The sequence below is a fragment of the Lonchura striata genome, chromosome Z (assembly GCF_050655825.1).
Source record: "Lonchura striata isolate lonStrDom1 chromosome Z, ASM5065582v1, whole genome shotgun sequence".
Lineage (NCBI taxonomy): Eukaryota > Metazoa > Chordata > Aves > Passeriformes > Estrildidae > Lonchura > Lonchura striata.
Genome location: NC_140740.1, coordinates 70,251,606 through 70,274,188, shown reverse-complemented (window position 1 = coordinate 70,274,188; position 22,583 = coordinate 70,251,606). Strand labels below are relative to the sequence as shown.

Here is a 22,583-nt window from a genome sequence, read left to right as displayed (position 1 = left end):
TACTAAGCAGAAAATAGTGGACATTGATTTTAAATACTTAGAACAGACTTAAATATAATGTGTGTTGTGTGTACCTTAGTTGCAATTATAAATAAACCTTTAAGTACATGCTTTCAGATTCTGCTGTAATTAACTACTTAAGTGTTTCTTAGATGCTTTTGATAGCAGTGACAAATTTGTCTGTTTATCATGTTGTAGGACTTAACTGCTGTGTAATTAGTGAGGCCTAAATGCACTACTGTGCACCTAGAAAAATTAGCTGGCTGGTGTCCTGTTTTCTCCCTGAACTTCCCACCATTTCAGATAACAAACTTAAAGGAAATTCTTCCTACTAGTTGAAAAGTCTATCTAATTCTGTTTTTGCACGGTGCTGCCTCTTTCTTGAATTTAAGATGCTTTTAAGTTTGGTATGGTGGGGCTTTTAAAAACAGCATCCCTAATCTTTCCATGTTTGAGGTTTTCTTGGGTTGCAGATTTTCCTCAGTTCTGAGTTTTAAGAGATTGATTCACAGGCTTAGTTACATTAACAGATGCCATGCAAATAGCAATGATTATATATTTGATTCAACGTGCAGCTGGTCAGTCAATGGAATGTGTTTCTCTCAATTATTTTGCAAAATCGAGTTACTTAAAGTTTGGCTGCAACCATAGCAGATGCTGATGTGGCAACACAGACCAAACATTCTTTCCTGCTTCAATCATCTGTGCGCATTCTTCATTTAAAGGTCAAAGGAACTCAGCCAGTCAAGCTGACTCATTCTGATGTGGACTATATGAACACCGTACTTTCGGTAGCACCTCCTTTGCACCCATACTAGGGGTTTCTTTTTGAATTGATGAATTAGAAAAAATCATAGTCAATGAGTTGAAATAGTGGCATTTTTGGAGTTTCAGTCAAGGTGATGTGCCTCAACTCTGTGTGGATTGGCCTCTTGCAAGATGGATAAAAGAACTGTTTTTGGGACAGGAATGATAGTGTCCCAGTGGAAAAGCTAAGACGCCACAGATGGTGACTAATTTGCTAAAACTAGCTTGTGAAACTGAAAATATTCAAATAGTCTTGCAAGCTATTTTTTATCAGGTGTTGAAGAAAAAAAACAGCCTACATGGAGAGTTGAAATTTTTTTTTCCTGCATAAGGTTTCTTCTAAACCATGTTGTTACGATTCTGGCTTTGTAGTTTATGCTGTGCAGAAACATTGAGTTTACATTTGGTTATATACTTCAGTCAGTTAAAACAGACATGTCAAGTTTGTCTTATGCCAACCAAAGAGTAACATTTCTGCATTACTGAACCCTTTCATCTCAGTTTTAGTCACTTGCACAATTCAGTTGTACCATTGATTGTTGATAAACCAGAGTAATTTCATCTCGTTTGGGAATATACTCTCTGGAACTGTATGTCCACATGGGTTACAAAGCCCATCTCCAAACAACTGGGGTTTTGTACATTTTAAAAAACACCACAACAACCCCACTATGCTTGTATTATTAAAAAAAGAAATGACTGGTTTTTTCAGGATTTCTGTCAGTCCATGATAGCTAGCTTACATGAAGGGCTAGATATTTCCTAAGACAGCTGCCTCTTACAATTAATTTTTGTTCAAAATGCAAACCAAACATTCTAATAGTTTAAATTTATACAAGTTGCAAATCTTTTGCTGGTAGATTAAGTAACCTTAAAACAAATTTTTATCATTTTTCAATGTAATTTTTCACAGCCAGCATAGTTTTGTTCTGGAAAAATAAAACTACATCCATCTGCTAAATCCAGATTTTCAAAGGTTACCTTGGTCTTACCTTAGCTGGCATATATCTTTGTCCTTGCTACATAAGGAAAGGTATAGTGCCCATCAAAGAATAACAGATATGAATTTGACGTTGCTATAAAATAGTAATGAATTAAGGAACTTGATATCTACTGAGATAAACATGACAGGAAAGAGATTAATATATCCTTGTGCTGTCAAACTTATCTAAAGCTGCATCTGCTTTGGCTTCTGCCATGTCTTAGGCATTTATATTTACAACCCTTATGTAAATTGAAATAAATGTTTTGTCAGATAAAATACAGGTAAATATTACATGAATTTTTGTACATATCTATTGTTTCTGACTTTTGAAGTTACTACAAATTCTACTTGTCCTCAATGCCTGTTGCAATTATAGTTTTCTTTGCTTACTATTATAATGCTCATTAGAGAAATGAGCGTTGCAATACTTACGGCTGTAGGTCATTAAAAAAAAAGTTTAAAAAGCACATGGCACATCTGATAACCCAGATAAATAAGAAATACTTTAATGATGCTGTATAGTAATGTATAATGATGTTGTAACCCAATCAGTGGAATGTGAAAGTTAAAGTGTGGAAGATGAAAAAGAGCGTTCTACTTCTGGAAGTTGGTATTTTGTAATGGTCTGTTGAAAGGGATGGAATCAGTGTTCAGTCATCTCTTCTTAGTAGGTCTTAGGTTAAAAACTAGTTAATTTACTTCAGGGAGAATTACTCCTATGAAATACTATGGTAAGGTGTCTACTTGTGTTATGCATGTTGAATTTATATTATAAACATTGATCTGGTAAAAGGAATGGAAGAAACATAAACATTTTGGAGTCTAATATCTGTAATACATCTTGAAAAAGAATGAATTTGGGATCCTTAAGAATTCAACATATTTTATTGCTGTAAACAGTTGAGTAACAATTTATTAAATCAGACTTTTCACTGATACAAATCCCTTATTTTAGGAATATTAAGGCAGGCCACATAACATTGTAATGTTCATTCTCTATGTCTTATTTTGCCTACATACTCTATGGACATAGAAGGTGATACAATAGACTAAACTTTTAGCACCAAAATTACATCCTAGATATTCAGTGCTGCTTGTGGTAGATTGCACGTAACTGGTTGGTGTGTGTATACATATATACACATGTATATATGGAGAAAAAAATACCATGGGAATGTAAGTCAGTAACTCTTGCATCTTTTGAGGGACAATCTGTTTTAATTCTAATATTTCTCTTGTATTTTAGAGGAAGCCCTCATCTGAAGGGAACCCCACATTATAAGGAAGAACAATGTGCTCCTTCATTAAATCTAGAAATGAAGAAAGTGCTGGACTTGCAAGCCTCTATCACAAGGTATGCTCCTTAACTGGGTTTTGAGAATTTTTCCATATATATCAATACTTTTTAAAAACTGAAAGGAAAACTGGATGGAAGAAAATCTTTTAGTAAGTTTTTAGGCTTATTAATAGTAAGGACTAATATTAGCAAATTACTATTAGCAACTAGTAAGTCTGAGGAGGTGAAAAAGTGAATTGCTGTTTAAGAATTCTTTCTGTGCTTGGCTATACTGATAGTTTTGTCATCTAGAAGTATGTTGTATGTTCAGTATTACTGTGTATTGCTATAAATGAGTTTATCCTTCAGCTCAAAGAGTGTTTTAGAGCTTTAATGGAGGTGTTGGTAGGTTAGAGCAAAACTCTGCAGCATTTCAGCATTTCTCCAGATGCCTGCAGAGAGTCCACACTTGTCCTTTTTCTTTACCTCTTGCTTTTTTGAGGTAATAGCCTATCTTATAAAGAAATTTTGAACATGCTAAATAAGTATGTGTTAAAAGTTGGTGAAACTTCATAGCATTGAAGGAGGTGGAAAAGTAACTAAATGAAGTTTGGGAAGAGGCTACTTAGGACAAAATGGGTGTTGGAAGACATGCAGTATATACTGGAAAAAGTTTTGTATGCAAGTAGATTAACAGTAGTTTTCAGGACTTTGGAAATGTTTAAGGAAAGATTTAGAAGGAATCTAATTTCTCCTTCATCAGTTTGTTCCAACCACAGACTAAAATGTACTGTGAATTATTTACAGCCTAGGCAATATTATTAGTTTTCTAGGATAGATGAATAATTGATTGTTGGCAGCAATACCTTATGGTTAGCCAAAAGTATTGAAAAGATCTTCAATACAGTCAAGCAATTACTCTAACAATACAGACCTGTTCATGAACAGTGAATGCTGGAGAGAAGTTGAGGTGTATACAGTATTTTGTCAATGTGGTACATGCTTGTAACTTACTTGTAACTTTAGAGGTAGTTGTACAGTATTTATGACATTAATTGATACTTATGTGACATTGATTTGAGATGAAGTTTTTTTAAGAATTAACAAATATCTTTTATTAGTTTGCAGTCCATGTTAGAAGATCTACTTGTGGCTACTGCTGATGGATTTCTCCATCTCATTCACTGGGATGGTATGACCAATGGGAGGAAGGCCATCAACTTGTGTACAGTTCCCTTTTCTGTAGATCTGCAGTCTTCTCGAGGTAGGTTTTATGGATTCTATTGCTTACAAAGGTTACCTCTTAGTGGCATACCACTTATTATAAAATAGTCTCTCTGTTCTTAAGCAGAGATGGAAAAATTTTGCCATTTGTAGAGGGGAATGAAATAGCCTCTTTTCTCTTTGAAGTTATAACTAAATATCTGAATGACTTGTAATATTTCTGTGTTCGCATATTTTTAAATTACTCATACTTTCTCAGCAGGTTCACTTTTGGGATTTGAAGATGTTTACATCAGAGATATGGAATACTGTGCCACACTTGATGGCTTTGCTGTTGTTTTTAATGATGGCAGAGTTGGTTTCATTACACCAATGTCAAGTAGATTCACTGCTGAGGTATGTTTCCTGTAGCATTTCTACCTAGCACAATAAATGTGTTTTCCTTTGTCTCTGCATTTTAGTTGGCTTTCTTCTTTAAATTCTGTTCAGCTACAGAGAAACTAAAATTTAACATCTGCTTAAGAGATGACATAAGAACAAGACTGCATTTTGTGGCATAATTTGAGCTAGTTTTTTTAGGGTTGGTACCATTGGGAGACCATAATTGATAATGGATTTAACTTTCATTTATTTGTTCAAATTGCCATTACAGACTTGGTCTTACTGTGTCAGACCAACAGACTTCCTGTTAGGAGTTACAAGTGGGATGATAGGAAGTGGTTTCTCCTATGGCTAAGTATCATAAGTGCTATGTCTAGGACTTAGTTCTTACCAAATCTTTCTCTTTCCCATAGTGACAAGCATACTTCAGAATTTCTTTTACAGGAACCTTTTCCAAGTTAGGTGTTTTCTTACCTGTAATTCACCCTAAAAACTATTACATTTTGTTGTTAGATGTCTGCATGTTAATTACAGAAAACTGAAAAGTATACATCTGTGTCAGATTCCTTCACCCACTTAAAACATCGGTGATCTCAGGTGTCGCAGATGGAACTTGCTTTCCTGTTTTTCTTTTTTTCTTCATTTTTAGTACCATCTACCTTTTTTTTTTTTTCCCTAGGCAGTGTTAGGGACTTTTTTGCCTTAAAGGTATTGACTTATTTTGTTATTAAGAGAACTTATAAGCAGTTTTCTTACACATAAATATCTTTCTGTAATTTATATTAAGAAGAATAAAACCAGTTTTATATTTACTGGATTTTGTTTGTTTGAGCCATGTCAAATGATCTTGACATTAATAGAAATTTTGAGATCATGAAGGTCAGCTGACAGATGTGTAGTATTGTGGACATGTATAAAAGCTGACTGTTTTTAATAAAAGCAGAATTAAAAAAAAAAAATCTTTTTAATTCCTTTCTCTACAGCAGCTCCATGGTGTTTGGGCGCAAGATGTAGTTGATGGAACTTGTGTGGCAGTGAATAACAAATACAGGCTAATGGCGTTTGGATGTGCCAAGTAAGTTTTTTAAGGCTGGTTCAGAGCAGGGGGAGATTGTTTCATTATAGAGCTGAATTAGTAGTTACTTCTTAGTAAGTTTGATTGCAAGAACTGTAAAGATGAGAATAATCAGTTTGCCTGGATATTGCATAATGTGCTGTCCAGAAGGTAGGAGAGAGGTGGAAAGAAATGGTTGCTTGCTTGGACTGCAGTTGAAATTCATGTTTGCTGTTCAGGTCTGGGAAAAAAAATAAAATGTGGCTGGACCAGTAGGAACGATTGGAAAGTGCTGCAATCCCAGCTAATCTCAAAGCAGGATTATAAAGTCAGTTTTAAGTAGTTAGTCATAATAATATTGGACAAGAATCAGCACTTCGCACTCAGCTGAGAAAATGCTCTGTGCAGACGTGACTTGGTCAAGAAAAATGTTGCCTGTTTGAGTAACTGTGAATATTTGTAAATTAAATGTTGCAGAAGTGCTTTTAGTTGTGGCATTTTGCATACTGCTCCTTCAAGTCCCCCCTGTATAGTACTGCTTAAGATGGCCTTAGAGTGCAGCTTTTTATCTTCTTTGGTTGTATTTTACTTGGGTTTTGTTTTAGAACATTTTAAATACTCTGGTTTATTTTTCATCTGTCCTCTTAAGAATTAGTATTCTTGTTTGTAGTAACAATACAGTGTGTTAGTGTTTCCTCTGAAACAGGAATAGTGACTTTAATTTACTGATCATGGTATGCCTTAGCGATGGTGAAATTTTGGTACTGAGTAAATGCTGCCTTCCCTCATGGATTATCTGGCAGTTGGAAGGCATAAATATATGTGGATTGTATGTACATACGTATTTTAAGAGAATGAAGTTGTTTTGGTGCATGGATTATGCTAGGGCTGGTATTTTGGGTCCTCTCATGCCTTCTGTAAAGCATCTTAGAAATTTGTTTAATAAAATTCTTTGACTATCACTTGATTCAATATCTGTGTTCTAGATAAATTTGTTATTGGTGAGAGAAATAGCATCTTTTCTTAGCCTCTTGAAACTGATAAGAAACCCAAATGGTCTAAAGCATGTGTAATGTCTTCCAGTGGCTCTGTGCAGGTTTATACAATAGATACCACCACTGGCGCCATGCAGTTTTCTCATAAATTGGAACTGACACCCAAACAATATCCTGGTGAGCTAATTTTATTGCTAGAATTTTCCAGCAGCTTTTAGGGCATACTGTATTTTTTATCCTTGGCTAGTTAACCTCTGTTTAACTGTTTGCATAATAACTGATATGAATTTACACCTATTTGTTTGTAGTAATTAACTTTTGTTTCTCTGCACTTTTAGCTGCTTGCTTTAATTAACTTTTGAATGTGTTTTATGTGTGAGGGTTTGGGAGGCTGGTTTGTGGTTTTGCGGGGTTTTAAAACTAATTCGTAGTCTTGAAATTACTTTCAATTACCTCAGGAAGTGAGAGATTATTGTCAAAATTTATAGTGAGTATAATAGAACTGTGAATTTGAAGCAACTGACATACAGGGTACAGAAGAAGTACTGAGTAATGCAGCATCCTTCCTGCACTGCAGTGTATTTTTTAATGTAGTATTCTGTGCTTGAAAGTAAGGGACATATAAAGTGGGTAAATTGCATCCTCAGCTAAAAATACATATATCTGTTGGTTTTCAGTTAAAAAACAAATCCATAAATAAGTTTTACAGTTGTGTTAAGTGCCTCCATAGTCTGAAAAATTATTTTATGAGAATTGTGGTTCTGTGGTTGTCTTACAGCAGTGTACTTCTGGCATGTTTTCCTATGGCAGTGTACTTCTGGCATGTATTTTTAGTTTCTTATGAAACCAAGCATGCACTGAAAAGAAAGCAATTTTTGTTTGCTACTTACTCATTTTGAGATAGTCAATTTGATAAATGCATCAGTTAATTGAAAAATCAAATATTGACTTCCATATATTTTTGTTTATACTTTTATGGTGAAACCAGTTGAAGGACTTTCACTTACTTTGTTGTCTACTTTTTAACAGATATTTGGAACAAAACAGGACCTGTTAAACTAATCAGATGGTCACCTGATAGCTGTGTTGTGATGGTGACCTGGGAGTGTGGAGGTTTGTCCTTATGGAGTGTTTTTGGTGCTCAGCTTATCTGTACTTTAGGAGGTGATTTTGCGTGAGTATTTTTAATGACATTGTAAATAGTTTATTAGAAGTCTTTGTTTTTCTAATTGAAAGCATCCAATTAGAAATTAATTCACTGAATTAGCTTTTTTAAAATATCTTTTTTCTTTATGATTATTGATATATCTTGGCAAATATTTAGGAGGGGATCATTAAAATATAAAGAAAAATGTATTATTTTTGTTTTGTAATGGTCTTTTTTTCTGTAAGAGAAAATTACCCTAGAAGCAAGCTTGAGCAAGCAAATATTAAAATTACCTCAGTGCCTGTGTTTCAAATAGTTTATGCTAGCCATCTGACAGTTGCATTGCCTTTTTTGCAGTGTAATGGATCAAACAGGCTGTACCATTTGAGATGAGGTTCAATATAGAACCATATGAAAATACGAAGATAGGAATTTAATTTATTATTCTGATTATGTCATTTGCAAACTCAAATTTGTTCTGTTCTGTTTTTAAGGTATCAATCTGATGGTGCCAAAAAGGACCCTCTAAAAATCTGTTCCATGGTAAATATGAATGTAAAAATCCTGTAATAGGATGACTCTTAATGTTTAAAATTGTTTTTAATTGTATAATGTTTATAATTGTTTTAATCTGTATAACAGATTTTCAGAAAATCAAACTTTCTTTTGACTAGTTACTTTTCATAGCAGGATGCCTTCACTACAATGTTTTATTGAAGGAATAAAGTATTACTGATTAATTTTTTTCATGAAGTATGCATGACATGCCTTTTCTTGCCTTTTAATAATAAGAATGAACACTTTGGATTTTTTCTTAGTTTTGCTTTTTTATCTGGTGCTATATTTCAAAGTGCAGTGAGACACAGATCAATATTAATTATAAACTCCCTTGTTTCTCTAAAATTACTAGCTGGCCTTTGACAGTTAAAGCAACTTTACTCAGATTATGAATTTCAGAAAAACTTAACTGCTGTTTTTTAATACAAACTAGTTAACATTAAATCCAACCCTGCTCATCTGTAAAATCAATAAATAAATATAATAACTTAGAGTAAATTTTAAATCGGGACAAATTTCAAACACATTCTACAATGCCTCATACAAGCTGTGGTGAATTTCATGCAGTATTTCTAAAACTTCCAAATTTCTAAAATTTGGTTTATTCATCATGACATATTTGCTATGAAGATTGACAGCTCTAAACATGCATCCCAAGTGGAGGTATATATATGCAATGACAGTACCTTTTAAATGTACCTTTAAAAAAATTTCAAAAATTGAAATTCTGATATCATTGAATTTGATGAACAATAGGCAGTGTAATTTTGGAAATGCAGATTGTTTCATACCTGGCTCTGTGGAATTTTTAGATAATAAACTGCAAACTAAATAGTCTTCATTACTTATGTGGGTGTCTTTGCCACAGTTACACTTCATTTAGTCTTTTTTACAATAAGGCAGGAAATAATTCAAGCTAGATTCTTACTGTACCTTGTGAATTTTACTGTTTGATTCCCGTAATGATATGGTTTAGAACAACAAAATGTGTGGATTTTTTCCAGGCTCAGTTACAATAAGTTTCTATAGTTCTTGTTTTATGAGAATATATAGTATTACAGTTATATATCACTATGTAGTGTTAAGCTGGCAATTTTATTATTGTTATTCTTTTACCTTCAGACCTGGGGATCCGAAGGGTATCATCTTTGGGTTATTGATGGGAATTCATCTTCAAACATGAAATCTGAAAGAAATTCAAATAATGAAGCTCAGTCGTTTGGTATTCTGCAGTTTCAGTTCATCAAGAGTGCACTCACTGTTAATCCTTGTATGGTAAGTTTTTTTGTTGATAAATATATCCTTGTTTTAGATCATAGTTCCAGTTTTAGGTGACCTCTGAGTTGTTTGCTCAGATTTTAAGTCTGTTCTGCAGCCATTAGAGTTGTCTTTCTTTTTTGTCATAGAGCCTTTAAAATGTTACTGTAAAAATATTGCTATGCAATATTTCATATTATTTACTTAGAGTCTCTTAATAGATTGATCATGTGTTCCTTTGTCTTCTGTATGTGGAATTCAAAGTTGCTTCTTTTGTTTTGTTTTGTTTTGGTTTTAATATAGAGTAACCAGGAGCAAGTCCTCCTTCAAGGAGAAGATCGCTTATATTTGAACTGTGGAGATGCAGCACAGACTCAGAGTCCCAGAAATACTTTGGCGCACTCTGAACATAGCCACAGCAGGGAAAGAGGCCCATTTTCAGGTGGCAGTCTAGATTCTCAGGGTTTAAGCACTTTACTAGGACACCGGCATTGGCATGTTGTACAGGTAATTGATCCTCATTTCCCATATGTGCTTTGTGCTTGAAAGAGTTTGTAGGAGTAGAATATGCAGCTGATCTCACTGTCTGCCGGACCTTTTTACTTTTTATTGTCTCTGGTACAACTTTTTCTCTTTGACAAAAGGTAAAGCAACATTGAGCCTATCAGCCTTGTGGCTATGAATTTTGGGAACGAGTAGTTAATTACTTTCTTGTGCTTTGAAAGAGAGAATAAATGCAATATGCAAGAAATAATTTAGGTGTTTATTTTGTTATTTATGCAAAATGCTTTAAAACATATTCAGCTGATGAATATAGCCTTCAGACTCCAGCTGTATTCTCATGTATAAAAAATGGCATCTATTTAAGCACTAAAACTTCACAATATTAGGCTTTCAAAGAAGAAATTGTTTCCAGCGTAGTAATGGGACTTCTATTTTCCCTGTACTGTAAATAAAAAGATAAATATCTGTTAATCTGTAATTCTAATGTGTGTTCTTTGATGCTTGAATTGGTCCCACTTTTTCAAATAAAGGTTTTTGAAAGGTCCCCAGTATTCTGTTCTTCACATAGGATGTGGATTGGTTATATTAAAAAGTATTTGATTCTAAGCATGTCAGGCAGGTTGTAGATACTGTTGAATTTCCACTTCAGTTGGCCAGGTAGCTCTTCTGTCTTCTGAAACTAGTGTAGGAGAGAGTAAAAGTAAAGCTGAAATAATTAGAATTACTGTGCAAAGCAACATATCCATGAAAAAGGACAGTGGCTGCCTTATGTCTTATCAGAAAATGGAGTTCTAAGCTGGGTTGGTATCATCCCATATGATGTGAAGAGTACAGAATTGAGATTTGATCTGATGTATTCCAGTAAAGTTGTCTCATAAGAAGGCTTTTGGATATGTTGGTGTGTATTTGACAGGATTAGAAATTTCATCCCTATACTGAAAGTCCTGCCTGAAGACTGTATTTATCAAAACCTTTATGTTTCTTTGAAAGAGTCTCTTAGAGAGGGAAGTAGCTGGGAGGAGAAATGAGGAAATTGTAATTATTAATCTGTAATATAGTTGGTATATTTTGTTAATGCATTTTGATATATTGTGTATTCAAAACAGGGTAACATTTAGGCATCATTAACTTTTAGTGTGTAGGCAGTAATTGTATAGAAAAACAAATTCCCAACATTAAATACCTTTATGATAGTGTTTTGAAAAAAAAAACCATGCTGACGTTGTCCGAATTCCTACAGGATGTTACAATTAATTGGTACTTTAATGGTAGTTGGTGTAGTCATGTGGTTTTTGTTTTCTCTTTTTTTAGATTCATAGTACATATCTAGAGAGCAACTGGCCTATAAGGGTGAGTTATTTTAAGAATATGTTCATGCTTATTTAAAAATATTGGAAGGTTATGATTGTCCATTATGATCGGCTGAAAATGAAATCATTATTTTACATTACAGAAAGAAAACTGTGTTAGTAAAGTATGAAACATGAAGATACTTTACATGTTTTGAGTCTCATGTTATATTGCCTTGTGGTGCCATATTTGGATAGGATATATAGTTTAAACAAGTTCCCTTCTGAGGTTCTGATAGCTTTTGTTTCTTTTTTACAGTTTTCAGCTATTGACAAGCTTGGACAGAATGTAGCTGTTGTTGGCAAGTTTGGTTTTGCACATTATTCTTTACTCACCAAAAAATGGAAGCTGTTTGGAAACATTACCCAGGTGAGAAGTTGTGGAATTTTATTATGGTGCACATAGAAGATTTTGTTTGTTGGGATACAAGACTTGGAGAAAATGAAAGAGTATCATTTTCAAGTAAACAGCCTGTAGACACACTTGGGATTAGGGCTGCTGGTTATACATGTGTTTCTCATTAAATGTCTGAAACACAGATCTTGTGGTTTTGACACACTAAGTTGTGTCTGAATAATAGCAGAGTATTCCAATTTTCAGTGCATAAAGTCAGGCACTTAATTCCACTTACCATGTGATGTAGCTTTGCATGTAAAGCTTGTTAATTCTGGCTAGAATTTACACTTGAGAGAGTCCAAGGATACCAGTAGCATAAACTACTGTGTTTTCCACTACTGTGGAACTGTATTTTGTAGGATGAGATTTGTCCTTCGCATACTACTCTTTAGTACTTTGGTTATTGTAAACATTAAAAACTTCATGTACATAGTCTTGCCATTATGCATAAAGCTTATAGAGATCATGCATGGCTTTAAGAAATTACTCATATAATGTAATGGGTGTGTAAGGATATAAAAATACATACCTATATGTCATCTGTTTGCATTTTTATTTTTAGGAGCAAACTATGATGGTAACAGGTGGCTTAGCATGGTGGAATGACTTCATTGTTCTTGCATGTTATAATTTAAATGATCACCAGGAAGAGGTGAGATATTTTTCTTCAAAGTAAACATAGAGTGATTAGAATATTTGATCTGTATGACAGTAGTAATATAAGCATGAAATTTATTGTGGTCTTGTAAGCATGTTTATACATGATGGACTTTGGTGGCTTTTGGTTATATTCAGAGTTTATATCTTAATATATAAGTAATTCTTTGCAGGTTTTTTTGTTATTAAAAACTATTTTCTGCTGATTACAGTGAATCTACTCATTGTTCTGAAATCTTTGTGACATTTTTGCATGTCAGCACAAAGTGTGTTCTAAGATACCTGTTTACAGTGTTTTTGGGACAATTTTGCAAGCTTTTAAACTATATGGGCCAAGGAGATTTACTTATTCTTTGCTTTTTAAAACTGGTGAATAAAAGTCCTTCCTTATGATTGTTGTTCAGTACTTCAGATTTGGCTGTACTTTGCTTTAACTGCTTCTGCTGTAATGATAAAATGCAATGGATAAAATACTTGATTAAACAAAAACTTGGTAATGTGTCTTGGCAGAAATTCTTGACAGCCATTTCACAATAAATAAAATAACCATAAGTGGAATTGCTATTAGCTTGTTGGTAAACAGAACCTTTATTCAAACTACTCCTTTTCCTTGCAGCTGAGAATCTACCTGCGCACGTCTAACCTTGACAATGCGTTTGCTCACATCACCAAAGTGCAAGCAAATACGTTACTACTGAGTGTCTTCCGGGACATTGTGATATTGTTCAGAGCAGATTGTTCCATTTGCCTTTACAGTATTGAGAGAAGGTCTGAGGGGTGAGTCACTATTTAAATGCTTTTGCAGTAAGGTACCTGTAGATCTGCTGTCAGTCTGAGTAAATGCCCACAATAATACAAAGGTATTTGATAACTGGTGGAGTCTGATTTTTAAAATACAGAATGGTGTTATCTCAATGCACAAGTTCATGAGTGTTTTCACTTGCACGCATGCTGGTAGGCACGTGCAAGTTAGAGGTTGGTAGTGGCTGATATATGCACATTTCTAGCTGTTTGAACAAATATGTTCCTAAATCATAGGAATTTGAAAACTGAATATGAATAGGAGAAAAAGGGACTAGAATACACCCACATATTTGAATATTTTAAAATAAAAACATGTTTTTAACATTAGAAGCAATAATTAGTGACGGGAAGATGGCAGCAAGCTTGCAAAGATGAAGAGAGAACGGGTTTGATACTAGTGTGATGTTGAGGAATTGTTTTATTGCAAAAGAAGTAGTAACATAAAATATGCCAGATGCTTTCAGACAGTTAAGATTAGTGAATCTAAGGAGGAAATAAAGATTCAGTGTAGGTTTTTAAGTGCCTATGTAGGTGATTTTTCTTACAGTTATGGTATCTTCTTTTTAGCAAGAAGGGGCCTTTCTGTGGTAGGAAAAAGCAAGTTGTTGATGAACTTCAGAGAAAAATATTTTCAGTGCTTTAAAAAAAGCTCCCAATAGAATCCAAATCTGGAAGCTGTCTTATTGAATGGTCAATAGAGTTATATTCTGAAATATTTGATATTGTCTTCTACTCACGCACAGCTGTATTTCCCAAAGTATCAAGATCAGTAACCTTGTTTAGATTTGTTTGGTAACTTTATTTATATAAAGTAGATATGTGGGCATTTCTATTTATTCCTGATTAAAGGAATGTCATTTGTTCCATTGAGTAAATTGTTTGCTAAGGGTAAGTTGTTTATTTTAATTAGGTTTGCTTCAAGGTAGTTATTTTAAGTAATGTTGTAAAATTTCTAAATATAGTCATTTTCCTTTCAGTCTTAATCCTACTGCCAGTATCCAAATTCTTCAAGAAGTGTCCATGTCTCGGTATATTCCCCATCCTTTTCTTGTAGTGTCTGTTACATTGACATCAGTGAGAACAGAGACTGGCATCACCTTGAAGATGCCACAGCAGGTAACAGATCTCAGAATTCTGTAGAATTTGTGCCTGAATTTGTTAGCTTACTCCTTAAAGGTTACTGGGCAGATAAATCAGACATGAAGCAGTGGCTCTTCTATGTGGTAAAATCCACATGTTTTTTTCTGATGTTCTTTATATAGACATTATATGTGGGAATTGGGGGTGAGGGGGTGGATAGAGAAGTAAAAATTTCGATTTTATTTCATACCTTCTCTTGTTAACTTGCTAAGTTTGGGACCAAGTCTTGGTGAACAAATTAAATTTAACTCGGTCAAGGGGTGTATTGCTCTATCGTGTATTAAAATTCAAAGACCAGAGCAATCAATGGCATTAGGAACTACCTTTCTTGCAACAACATGTCCATTACTCAAAGAATAAATACAAAAATGAAAAGATGGCACATGACCCTATAAGGCACTCTTTGTCAATTCTGCAACAGCCAAACAAATTACTTAAGATGTGAAGGTCCCTGTCTTAACTTCAAAATTTTGTCAGGGAACTGGAAGCACATGCAGATAGAATTGGATTTTTGTTGTAAACAAAAATGGAGCAGGCTTAACTGAGCAGAATACTTTTCTTTCTTGACACCTTACTAAAACAATTTTTCTCTAACTGCAGCTAAATAAAAGTCCAAGATGCTGTAAAAGTGTGACTCAGCTCTTGGGTACTAGTGTTAGTCTTTCAGTCAGCTACTGGCAGTCATGCTGTGATGATACTGATAAGAATATGGAACTGTATTTATCTTAGAATTGTTTTGCCAATTTTAAGAACACATAGTTGGAAAAAATCCGTATTAAACACGTGGAATGAGTGTGATGAATAAGAGATCTTCCAGTATTGACTCCTTTGCATAAGAATTGGTTTTGATTTTTCTGAGTCCTTCTACATTGAATTCAGCTGTTAGTCATCTCTATGTGGCACATTGAATTTACATTTTTTTCTGGGTTTTTAATGTGGTTATGAGTAAAATTATAATTCAAAAAGCTTAAATAATTTGCGTAATATTCTTTCTATTCTTAGGCTTGTGAAGCTGAAAGTATAATGCTTAACTTAGCAGGACAACTTATCATGTTGCAAAGGGATCGATCTGGACCCCAGATACGAGATAAAGACAATAATCCTAATCAAAGAAAGCATGTGAGTAAATGTATGTGGAGTATTGCATGTGGCTTCAGAGATCTCAGTGATGGAAGAAGCTGTGCAAGAGAATGGTCCAGACATACAATATGACTATAAGCAAGACGGTATCTATGCTTACAGATGGAATTGTTGGCTGGAAGTATATTACCATTTGCTTATGTTTGCTAATTAATACTGAAATGAAATAGACAAGCATTAAGAGTAAAGATAGTGCCCAAAATTTCATATGCACCAATAACAGAAAATCTCTAGTCTGTCCAGAACTGTTTTGTATGTTTATGGAACATTATCATTTTTTGCAGGGTGCATTTACATTTTCATTTGCAATGTTTACATGTTGGCAATAACAACAATAGAAATCAGTTACTGAACTTTCACTTCTTCTGAGCTGATGAAAACTAATTCTATGTGAAACAAGCATGTTGGGAATGTGAAATTTGGAAAATTCAGATAAAGATTTGTCAGTTCTAGGTTGGACTTGGGGGCTAACTGAAGAAGCAGAGAGCAGGTTTTTATTTTTCACTTTTATTCTTATCTCTTTGCTTCCTGATGAAGTATTAAAGAGGTTAAAAAAAGAAAGAAATTTCTTGAGTTAATAAAAGTATTAAGTGGTCTTTTTTCGCGTGCTAGGATGCAGATAAGAGGGAAGCAGATTTGCTTCTTCTTTGTTAGAAGAATAACATGTTTAAAGAGAGTAGTTCTTAGTTGAAAAATAGAGTTATTGTGAATAGGTAAAAATAAAAGAAATAATGGTTAATGATTTTAAATTTTTTTTTTATTTTTCATTTTAAATAGCTGCCTTTTTGTGCTCCAGTTGTCCTAGCCCAGTCTGTTGAAAATGTATGGACTACTTGCAGAATTAACAAACAGAAACGCCACTTACTGGAGGCTCTGTGGCTCAGCTGTGGTGGGGCAGGTATGAAAGTCTGGCTTCCCCTGTTTCCCAGAGATCATCGAAAACCGCATTCCTTTCTGTCAAGACGGATCATGCTGCCTTTCCACATCAACATATACCCACTGGCTGTTTTGTTTGAAGATGCCTTGGTTCTTGGTGCTGTTAATGACACTGTGCTCTATGACTGTTTATACACTCAAACCAGTGCTAGAGAACACTTAGAGGTTCTCTTTCCTTTCTCCATTGTTGAGAGAACCTCTCAGATCTACCTCCATCACATTTTACGCCAGCTCTTGGTTAGGAACCTCGGTGAACAAGCCTTGCTTTTGGCCCACTCCTGTGCCACATTACCATACTTTCCTCATGTACTAGAACTGATGCTTCATGAAGTGCTGGAAGAAGAAGCTACCTCGCGGGAACCCATTCCCGACCCTCTCCTACCCACTGTGGCGAAGTTCATTACAGAATTCCCCCTCTTCCTGCAGACAGTTGTTCATTGTGCTAGGAAGACAGAATATGCCCTGTGGAATTACCTTTTTGCTGCTGTTGGAAACCCAAAGGACTTGTTTGAAGAGTGCTTAATGGCCCAGGACTTGGACACAGCTGCCTCTTACCTTATTATCCTACAGGTAATGGCACCAGATATATTGCAAGAGTACTGATACTTACTAATATTGCAGTATTTTAAAAATAATGTCATATTACAGTTGTGCGTGTTCAACAGGTTTTTAACAGTTTCCTGTTGGTATTATGTCCAAATATGAAGGGTAGTAAGATAATGCAGTGTAAATATTAGCTTACTGTTTTAAATAGGAAAATTCTAGCATGAAATTTACTGTTTATAGTCTTTGGTATACTCAAATGTGAAGCAGTGTGGCTTGACTTAGTAGAATTTCTGATGCTCTGTAGTAAAAGTAAAGCATTTAATTATGCTTTGTTGCTTGCAGAATATGGAAGTTCCAGCAGTTAGCAGACAACATGCTACTCTCCTATTTAATACTGCCTTAGAGCAGGGAAAGTGGGATCTCTGTCGTCATATGATTAGATTTCTTAAAGCCATTGGCTCTGGAGAAACAGAAACACCCCCAGCTACACCAACAACTCAGGTTTGTGTTGAGAAAAGTAAATATTGTGCATCAAGCCTTGTATGATTTATCTTCATGTTATATATCATGTTTGGTTCTTTCAGTGTACGTTTTGGTTTTCTTGGTTTTAGGAACCTAGTTCAAGTGGTGGTTTTGAATTCTTCAGGCATCGCAGCATTAGTTTATCCCAATCAGCAGAGAATCTCCATAGCAAATTTAATCTGACAAAAACACTGAGTATGCCCTCTGGCCCATCTGTAAAAAGGTAATGTCCTCCCCACTTTATTAGGTAGAGGACTAACTTTCTTACCAATTTAAGTTACAGAAATGAATTATATGATAGATTTGTCATTATCTCCTTCTACATCTTTTGCATTTATAATTGCACAGCTTTTGTACTGTTTGTGTCTCGTAACATTCTTGGGAAAATATATTCTCACACATGTAAATTTATGTATGTGTGTTTGTATCTGTGTACAGGCATGCTTACATAGATATTGCTGACCAAATACTCTGAAACCACTGGATGTGGTGCACATTACATGTGTAGTAATTTAAGTAGCTAGTGAGACCATGTGCCTCATATTAAAAGGACCTGTTTTGCTGAAAATACATTTTGAACAGTTCACAGTTCACAGCATCACAGTATACTGCTCTGCTCACATCTTGATCTGGCACTGTGTTTCCAAGCTACAAAGAGAATCTTTTATGTCTTGGGAGGAACTCCTCTAAAGCTGCTGTATACTGACTTGATATTGATAGGTGTCAGTTCAGAAGTAGTATTGAACTGAAATTCATTATTATCTTTGCTTTGGCATTTTTCCCCATCCTGATTTTAAAGCCATCCCAGTATATATTCTGAATTAGTAATTTTTAATCGAGAGTACTTCTTAAAGGTTTTGATAGGAAGGGTTCTAGGCCAATACTTGACTATTTCTCTAAACCTTGCAATGTCATCTGCCTTTTATCTGTCTTACTTCACTTTTTTCTGTATTGGTAATAGTTTAATGCTCTATAAAAACTTCTGCTGTTGTAACTTAAATCCTTTATTTCACCTACCTATTGAGGCAGTGGGATCTATTAGAGAATATAAACAGCAAAGGATGTTGGAAACTGCTTCTGCTGTTTACATAGAAAGCACCCCTTTTACTACTCTGGTGACTCGATGTTCTGCAGTTGTGACTCAGCTTTATCAGCATTCACTTGGCTGTTCTGTGCTGTGTGTGTAGGTGGAGTAAAGACAGTGACTGTGCTGAGAACATGTACATTGACATGATGCTCTGGCGGCATGCGCGGCGTCTGCTGGAGGAAATCAAGCTGAAAGACCTTGGCTGCTTTGCTGCACAGCTGGGCTTTGAGCTGATCGGCTGGTTGTGCAAGGAGCGAGCCAGAGCTGCCCGTGTGGAGGATTTTGTGTGTGCTTTGAAAAAGCTACACAACGATTTCCTCTGGCCATTTCCGGTTATACCAGCTTCATCCATTAATTCACCTTTCAAGAATGGAAAGTGCAAGACAGGTACAGTAGCATCTGGGTTTGATAGATTTCCCTCAGATTTCCCTCCTGCAATGCTACATCTGTGAATCTGCCTCTCTCTGAGGCTTGCCACCTGCACAACTTTCTCACAGAGGATGTATTTTTTTAACAGATTCTGTTTAGCATAGACAGTATCTCTTGTGTGATTATCATGTCTATTGAAATCTCCTGTTTTCCTGGGTGTACTGAATTGGTAATCAGTGTAGATGCTGAACTCAACATGGAAATTGCTTCAGTGTAGATTTTGCAGAAAACTACTAAAACATTTTTTTTTTTTAGTCTCTAGATGAGCTTTGATTAACTGTTCTAAAATTAAATAGTAATGTTCCTAATATTTGACATTTACTTTGTTAGATGGTGAGAACTTTGAAGACTTCTCTAAACTTCCTTTACGTTACTGATCTTGCAGTTACCTCCTTACAGCAAAGTTGACATTTGTTACCTTATCTCCATATGGCAAGGTTGAAATTGCTGCCAAGTCTTCCTCTTCTTAGTAGCAACATCATTATTTATTTCTGTTGATGCTAACACTTTAGTACAGCATACTTCTTTCATGCCAGTGCTCACATAAAAGCTGGTCAGTAATTCCTGAAATGCCTAAACTTGCTGCATTCCCTTGAATTTCCTTGGTCCCCTGAATATTGACTTAGATGCAAGTTTTAGCTTCCTGAAATGCCTGGAGAGAACTCTCTAAATTTCCTTCTGGATACTTACATGATTTTTCTATGGTGTGTTTTGATTTTTTTTAGCTGTGGGGGAGCAACTACTAAAATCTCAGTCTGCAGACACCTTTGTAAACATGGAAATGGACACAGGGATTTCAACCACACCTCGCAGTCGCAGCTGGCTTGGTACTATCAGCTCCTCTCAGAGAGAGATGGACACTGTTTCATCCCATGGACCACACATGCAAGATGCATTCCTTTCTCCTTTGCTAAGTAAAGGTTAGTCACTCTTCCTTCTGTCTGCTCATTGGAAATATGTTAAATGTGTGCTCATATTTTGATATTTGTGTATCATTGCTGTATTATAACTTCTCAACCACTGATAAAAATTCAGGAAAAAAGAAAGGATTTATGAGAAGTGAACTGACTTTTTTTACAATAGAAAGGCAATGTCCATGCTGTACATCTCTTAAGTACATGAAGTTAAATATGAAATAGATATTTGCTGAAGTTTCTACCTATGACGATAACTTGAAGTTCAGTATTTTTTTAGTCTGGATAGGAAGAGTGTCCTATGTTATGGACTTTTGTTTCTTTGTCTCTTGCATAGCCTTCTTCTCAGCCTCTTGCAGGGGTTGGAACAGCTCTAATCACGTGAACTTTGTGCTTTTGGGTTTCTTAAGAGTGATATTAGATACATTATTGAGGAAGTTGAAGAAATTAGAGATCCATATAGTTGTATTTTTTCCTATGGCTTTATGTAAATTGCTTTTTTAAAGCTGCAATGTATGATGAGTTTACTAAAATAGAAGTTGTACTTAGTATGTATTTCTTCTGAACACAGAATGAGATGGGAAAAGTTTGTCAGACCATTCTAGCCTTTTTAAAATTTTGTGGACTTCCTCTTGTCCTTGAGCATAGAGCAACATTCCCAACAGTGTCTGAATCATGTGATTTCCACTCCATTAGGGCAAAGATCTAAGTACCTACAATTTCTTAGTTTTTACAACTGTAGAGCCTTCTGTGAGATTCAGAGCATTTGGAGGTCCTCTCTATCTGTTTGGGCACAGTCTCATTTTATTTTCCTCCCGTTTCTCTAATTTTTTTAATCTGGAGACTGCAAGAAAATAGGTATCTCTTTCCATTGCACTGATTTTACTGCTGTCTGCCACTACTGCTCTTTCTATAAACAAGTATTATGTGGGGTTTTTTTTCTGAGCTGGATGAAGACCTTTGAGTTCAGTGGACTTTGGTACGCATTTTGAAGCAGTTTATTTCTAAAGAAACAAAATTAATAGCCTTTAAAACATTGCAAGCTGAATTCTAACAAAAATTTCACAAATTACTAATCCAGCACTGGTATTCATGGGCAAGAAGATAACCAAATAACTTTATGACTTCCTGAACATTTTCCTAGAGAAGATGTGTCTGCTTTAATATGGAAATCATTCTCAAGAGTACAGGTCTTTGTGACTTACCATTGTAATGGTTTTTGCTTTGTTGTTACTGTTCCTTTGAAAATTGTGTTACTGCATGTGCTCTTCATGTTTTTACTGGAAATATTTCCTTTGGTAAATTGTGCTGTTAATATTTACATTACCATGCGTTTGAAATCTTCATGGTTTTGTGTGAAGAAAATAATTTGATATTGAAACTTCATTTTAACAAGATTTAAAGTTAAGTAAGCAGAATTTTAGACATACTGTAACCCTTCCTAGACTTAATTCTAGGACTGTAGTATGCAAGATGCTGTATTGGTGCTTTTATGATGATTGCCAACACATATCTAGGATCCCTTACTGATAATAATTCTCCTGAATTATTTTTACTGGATAGAAAAAATATTGTATTCCTGCAACATTAGTTCTACCATCCAGTGTGAGAAGAAGAATGCTGAAGCCAGATGGACAATATGCCTGAAGTAACTGTGATTCACCGTAAACCATTACTGTTTGTCAATTTTTATAGGAAGTAGTTCAGTAATTCTGAGTCTTACTAAAGTAAGTAGTTTCTTTTTTCCCTTATGTTTCTGAGTGTTTTTGATAGGTGATGAATGCAGCATTGGTTCAGCAACGGACCTGACTGAAACAAGTTCTATGGTGGATGGAGACTGGACCATAGTGGATGAAAACTTCTCCAGTCTAAGTTTAACTCAGTCAGAGCTTGAGCAGCTCTCTCTAGAGCTGGCCAGTAAAGGGCCACACAAGTCACAGGTGCAGCTGCGGTAAGTAATGACACCTTTGAGACTGAGAATTGCTGGCAATGCAGTATTTGGAGAAAGAAACAATCTACACAATCACGCTGCAGTTATTGTCTTGGGAGTAGAAAAATAAACAGCCTTTCTTTCCATGTAGGTACTTGCTACATATCTTCATGGAAGCAGGATGTCTGGATTGGTGTGTTGTCATAGGCCTTATTCTCAGAGAATCTTCAGTTATCAACCAGGTTTTCAGTATCATGCAGTCCTCTGATATTGATGGAGAAATCTGTCAGAATATCAAGACTGGCCTAGATGCTGTTGACAAGTGGGCTTCTACGGATTGGTAAGTGTTACTTTCCACCGTCATATTAATTTGAGCTGTAGTTTGTTACCTAAAAAGTAACTTTGAGTTATTACTGTAGCTTTAGATGAAACCTCACTTCAGAAAGTTGTAATCAAACTGGGAAAAACCCCAAAACACAAAGTAAACTGAAACAAACCCAGAGCAACCAGCTTTCCAACTTCTATTGTTTGATCAGGGTTGCCC

The 22,583-nt window shown here is 35.1% G+C and overlaps 1 protein-coding gene across 6 annotated transcripts in view; it reads left to right on the top strand.

Moving 5' to 3' along the window:
- RIC1 (RIC1 partner of RAB6A GEF complex) overlaps positions 1-22,583 on the top strand; it is a 56,496-nt gene that overhangs the window by 21,529 nt on the left and 12,384 nt on the right. For 2 of the 6 annotated variants that reach the window (XM_021531695.4, XM_085566700.1), the window contains 22 exons: positions 3,039-3,146; positions 4,190-4,332; positions 4,552-4,688; positions 5,657-5,748; positions 6,811-6,899; positions 7,752-7,896; positions 8,364-8,412; positions 9,550-9,702; positions 9,988-10,191; positions 11,500-11,538; positions 11,797-11,907; positions 12,497-12,586; positions 13,208-13,368; positions 14,373-14,511; positions 15,538-15,654; positions 16,453-17,181; positions 17,500-17,658; positions 17,769-17,902; positions 18,867-19,153; positions 19,921-20,115; positions 21,871-22,060; positions 22,191-22,379. In XM_021531695.4, coding sequence (XP_021387370.2) covers positions 3,039-3,146; positions 4,190-4,332; positions 4,552-4,688; positions 5,657-5,748; positions 6,811-6,899; positions 7,752-7,896; positions 8,364-8,412; positions 9,550-9,702; positions 9,988-10,191; positions 11,500-11,538; positions 11,797-11,907; positions 12,497-12,586; positions 13,208-13,368; positions 14,373-14,511; positions 15,538-15,654; positions 16,453-17,181; positions 17,500-17,658; positions 17,769-17,902; positions 18,867-19,153; positions 19,921-20,115; positions 21,871-22,060; positions 22,191-22,379 — 3,660 coding nt within the window. Of the gene's footprint in view, positions 1-3,038; positions 3,147-4,189; positions 4,333-4,551; positions 4,689-5,656; positions 5,749-6,810; positions 6,900-7,751; positions 7,897-8,363; positions 8,413-9,549; positions 9,703-9,987; positions 10,192-11,499; positions 11,539-11,796; positions 11,908-12,496; positions 12,587-13,207; positions 13,369-14,372; positions 14,512-15,537; positions 15,655-16,452; positions 17,182-17,499; positions 17,659-17,768; positions 17,903-18,866; positions 19,154-19,920; positions 20,116-21,844; positions 22,061-22,190; positions 22,380-22,583 lie in introns of those variants that run through there. The other 4 variants (XM_077790121.2, XM_077790122.2, XM_021531698.4 and 1 more) reach the window with 4 other exon arrangements.